Raw genomic sequence first — 4070 nt, forward strand, 5'->3', positions numbered from 1 at the left:
GTGTGTGTGTGTGTGTGTGTGTGTGTGTGTGTGTGTGTGTGTGTGTGTGTGTGTGTGTGTGTGTGTGTGTGTGTACATGACTGCGGCCGTTGACGCTGTTCAATACTACGCCTCACGTTATCTCTCTATCTTTATATCTCTCTCTGCTTACTTGTAGATGGACTACTACCGTCGCATGAACGCTGATACGCCGAAGGCCCGCTTGCTGCAATCCGTCTCACGGTATCACCTGCAGTGGCACAAAGACTTGGATCGGCCGAGATACGTCGCCTGTGACAGCCTAGCTACGGCGCTAGCAATCAACGCGGTGATACATATAGCTACTGCGTTCACAACTCCTACTCCTCCTACTTATTATACTAACTTATCCTACTAACTCCTACTAACTCCTATAGTATAATATCCGTAGTATAAATCCGTATAAATAAATCCGTATAAATCCGTAGTCTACTAACTTCTACTAACTCCTACTAACTCCTATTAACTTCTCCTACTAACTCCTACTAACTCCTACTAACTCCTATTAACTTCTCCTACTAACTCCTACTAACTCCTACTTCTCGGGTGGCGGAAGTTTCAAAGTGTGCGTCGTGCGAGCGCACTCCGAAGTGGCAGGAGAAAAAAAACAATTAAAATGTGTTTAACGTTGAAGAAGTGTTAGATTTTAAATCTACATCATTCCCTTTCAGGACGTCGTTACCAAACGCGAGGACGTATACGCGCGTGTTGAGCTGCGCGGGGAGATCACTCGAGGTCAAATGGTGTGCGATTGGAAGCGCTTGTATGTTGATGGCGTCTGAACCTGTAGTATACGAGGCGTATAGTATATATCAGGAGCGTATAATGACAAATATGTATATATTTATATGTATATATTGTAACGTCTATATTATGGCGTATGGCGTATGACAAATACGCTCCTGTATATATATATATATATATCAGGGGTTAATAATAACAAATTATTGTTATTTACAACTTATATATGTCATTATTAACCCCTGAATATATATACATAAATTGTTGTGAAGCCTATAGTAGGTACGTATGTGTGTAGGAGGCAGGCGTGTAGTGAAACGGAGGGTGATGTCTGCTTGTTGCTATCGGATCGCTCCTCTGATTCTTCGTGGCTTTCCGATCGCCCCCCTGCTAGCGCGTCTGCTGAAAATAACTCATGCCTGTAGTTACAGCAATGTTTTTTACGCGTCTTTCCCAGTGCTCGCAAGTCAGGAGAATCGATAAATAATGCTCCATGCGCGTTCCCCAGACGGCCGGGCGCTTACAGAAATCCTGCTTATCTGTACTGCTATCAACTGGGGACGGTTTTTATCTTGCGCCTAGGAGAGTCACAGACTGCATCCCTATATGCTATATGCATAGACTATATCTCTAAATTCTATACCCACAGGCTAGAGAAGAAACCGAACGTCGATGTCGTTCTGGAGATAGACGTGGCCAGAGCAGGCGAAATGCTTGACCAGATGCTGATGTAGCTGGTCGCACGTGGCGCCACCCGGTGGCTTGGATGCACTCACCATTGCGGGCATTAGATAAGGTCCTGGTGATGGAAAAGATTCTTTTAGTAGCCTACTAAATAGAAGCGGTCCCATTTTTGTTATTAAGTTTTCAGTCAATATATTTAGCAATTATTATAAGTATATTATACCACGCAACGACGTTATCAGCATCCACGAATAACTTAATAAACAGATTGATAAAAAAACTGGTTGATTGCTTGGTGGTCAGAGGGCAGGTCAACGGTATTTTATAGGACCTGGGCCGACAGATCAGGTCGGTATTTCAGGCGTGAATCATTACTTTTAATCCCTAATATAATAAATACAAATGCAAATATATTAATGAACTGCATTAGATACTAGATATTATATATTTTTCGAGTTTATCAAAAGATAGCACTGGTATCATACACGTTGTTGGTATACTTACAGTGTCCCTATTATGTAGTATGTATTGTTATAAGAGAATATTTTATTGCAAAATTATAAAAACTCACTGCGTTAGCATGGATTCGATCCAGACATTGATCCTTGGTCGCAGTAAATTAATACAGTAATTATTGATGATTAGATTATTGATAATTGTGGAGGGAATGCTGCTTGTACGTAAGTACTACATCGCGTATGTAGACAACGCGCGTTCGTACTTTTCACTTTAGCAAAAGGTGTTTGTTTTTGGTTACTAAAAGAGCGTAATAAACAATATTAATCAGGTATTATATTGCTGAAACATGTCATTTCTTTTTGTTGTTAGATTATTTCATATTTCATATAGAATTTTCTCACTGCGATGTTTGTTAGGATAATTATATAATCTTATATATATATATTCAGGAGTATATATATATGTATATATATATCAGGAGTAGATAAAGGGAATTCCCTAATATATATGTATATATATATATATATATAACATTGACGCATTCCAGACAGGTTTGCCTTATAGCTACAATTAACTTGGAACTTAGGTTCCGATATATGGACTAAAGTAGTCGTACACCGTCCCAGACTTAAACATATATTCTAAAATAATCACACCAACGCACACACGCACGTACGCACGCACGCACGCAGACACACACACACACACACACACACAACCGCACACACACACCCACACACACCACCACACACACAACACCACCAGTGGGCGTGTACAGGAGGGGGGGCGTCTGGGGGTCGGACACCCCCCCCTGCTCGCGCAGAAAAAACGCACTTAAGGGGGTCTAATTTAAAAAAAATTCTGGGGGGAGGGGACCCCAGACACCTTTTCGCGTTGTACCAATTGGGTTACGGTTAACCCCCCCCCCCTGGTACAAATCCTGTACACGCCCTGCACACACACACACAACACACACACACACACACACAACACACACCACACGAAGGGGTTAGGCATCGTGTCAATGTCTCAAAAGGACCGACCGCTACGTGGCAGCACTAGTCTTAGCATTAGCGTTTCGTTCTGGCCGTAGGCATCACTCGCAGTCGAGACGCAGACGAGTGTTTATATAATCTCTCAAAGTTACAAGTAAAATATTCAACGTTATAAACGTCTAAGTTATTAGGGGTAGTTACGGTAGCTATCACTTCGCGTCAGAGCGCAGACCGAGTGTTTATTCATATCTCTCACAGTTACAAGCTTAAAATATTCAGACGTTATAACGTTAAAACTTAAAGTTATTTAACGGTTATTTAGGAATAAATGTACAACGTTTTAATAATAGCCTAAATGGCCAGTCAAGGTCTTATACATAATACGATTGAAGAAGCAGTCAAGGAGGTTGAGGTATATGAAGCACAGGCGAACACTCGATTTTGCTGCTTCTATTCAGACAAGGATTTTGGCCGGATCGGTAAGGACATACACGTAGTTATAACTGACCGTGCTGCCACTGCCAGTCACAGTTGTCATAGTGACACTGTCATATAAAATACATACTCTCATAGAGGTAGAAGATTGTGTGTGTGTGTGTGTGTGTGTGTGANGTTTCGTTCTGGCGTAGCATCACTTCCGCAGTCGAAGACGCAGACGAAGTGTTTATTCATAATCTCTCAAAGTTACAAGTAAAATATTCAACGTTATAACGTTAAAGTTATTAGGGGTAGTTAGGTAGCATCACTTCCGCAGTCAGAGACGCAGACGAAGTGTTTATTCATAATCTCTCAAAGTTACAAGTAAAATATTCAACGTTATAACGTTAAAACTTAAAGTTATTTAACGGTTATTTAGGAATAAATGTACAACGTTTTAATAATAGCCTAAATGGCCAGTCAAGGTCTTATACATAAGAGGAGTGAAGAAGCAGTAAAGGAGGTTGAGTTTTATGAAGCACAGGCGAACTCTCGTTTTTGCTGCTTCTATTCAGACAAGGATTTTGGCCGGATCGGTAAGGACATACACGTAGTTATAACTGACCGTGCTGCCACTGCCAGTCACAGTTGTCATAGTGACACTGTCATATAAAATACATACTCTCATAGAGGTAGAAGATTGTGTGTGTGTGTGTGTGTGTGTGTGTGTGTGTGCGTGCGTGCGTGCGTGCGTGT

The 4070-nt window shown here is 41.2% G+C and overlaps 1 protein-coding gene across 1 annotated transcript in view; it reads left to right on the plus strand.

The window, feature by feature from the left end:
• Positions 1–2160, plus strand: part of LOC106815740 (inosine-uridine preferring nucleoside hydrolase-like) — a 5545-nt gene extending 3385 nt beyond the window's left edge. Inside the window, exons 5-7 of the mRNA XM_014820248.1 lie at positions 158–307; positions 690–781; positions 1409–2160. Coding sequence (XP_014675734.1) covers positions 158–307; positions 690–781; positions 1409–1493 — 327 coding nt within the window. The 3' untranslated portion in view covers positions 1494–2160. The remainder of the gene's footprint in view (positions 1–157; positions 308–689; positions 782–1408) is intronic.
• Positions 2161–4070: the final 1910 nt, after the last annotated feature.

Source organism: Priapulus caudatus, unplaced genomic scaffold, assembly GCF_000485595.1.
Source record: "Priapulus caudatus unplaced genomic scaffold, Priapulus_caudatus-5.0.1 Scaffold1190, whole genome shotgun sequence".
NCBI classification, from domain to species: domain Eukaryota; kingdom Metazoa; phylum Priapulida; class Priapulimorpha; order Priapulimorphida; family Priapulidae; genus Priapulus; species Priapulus caudatus.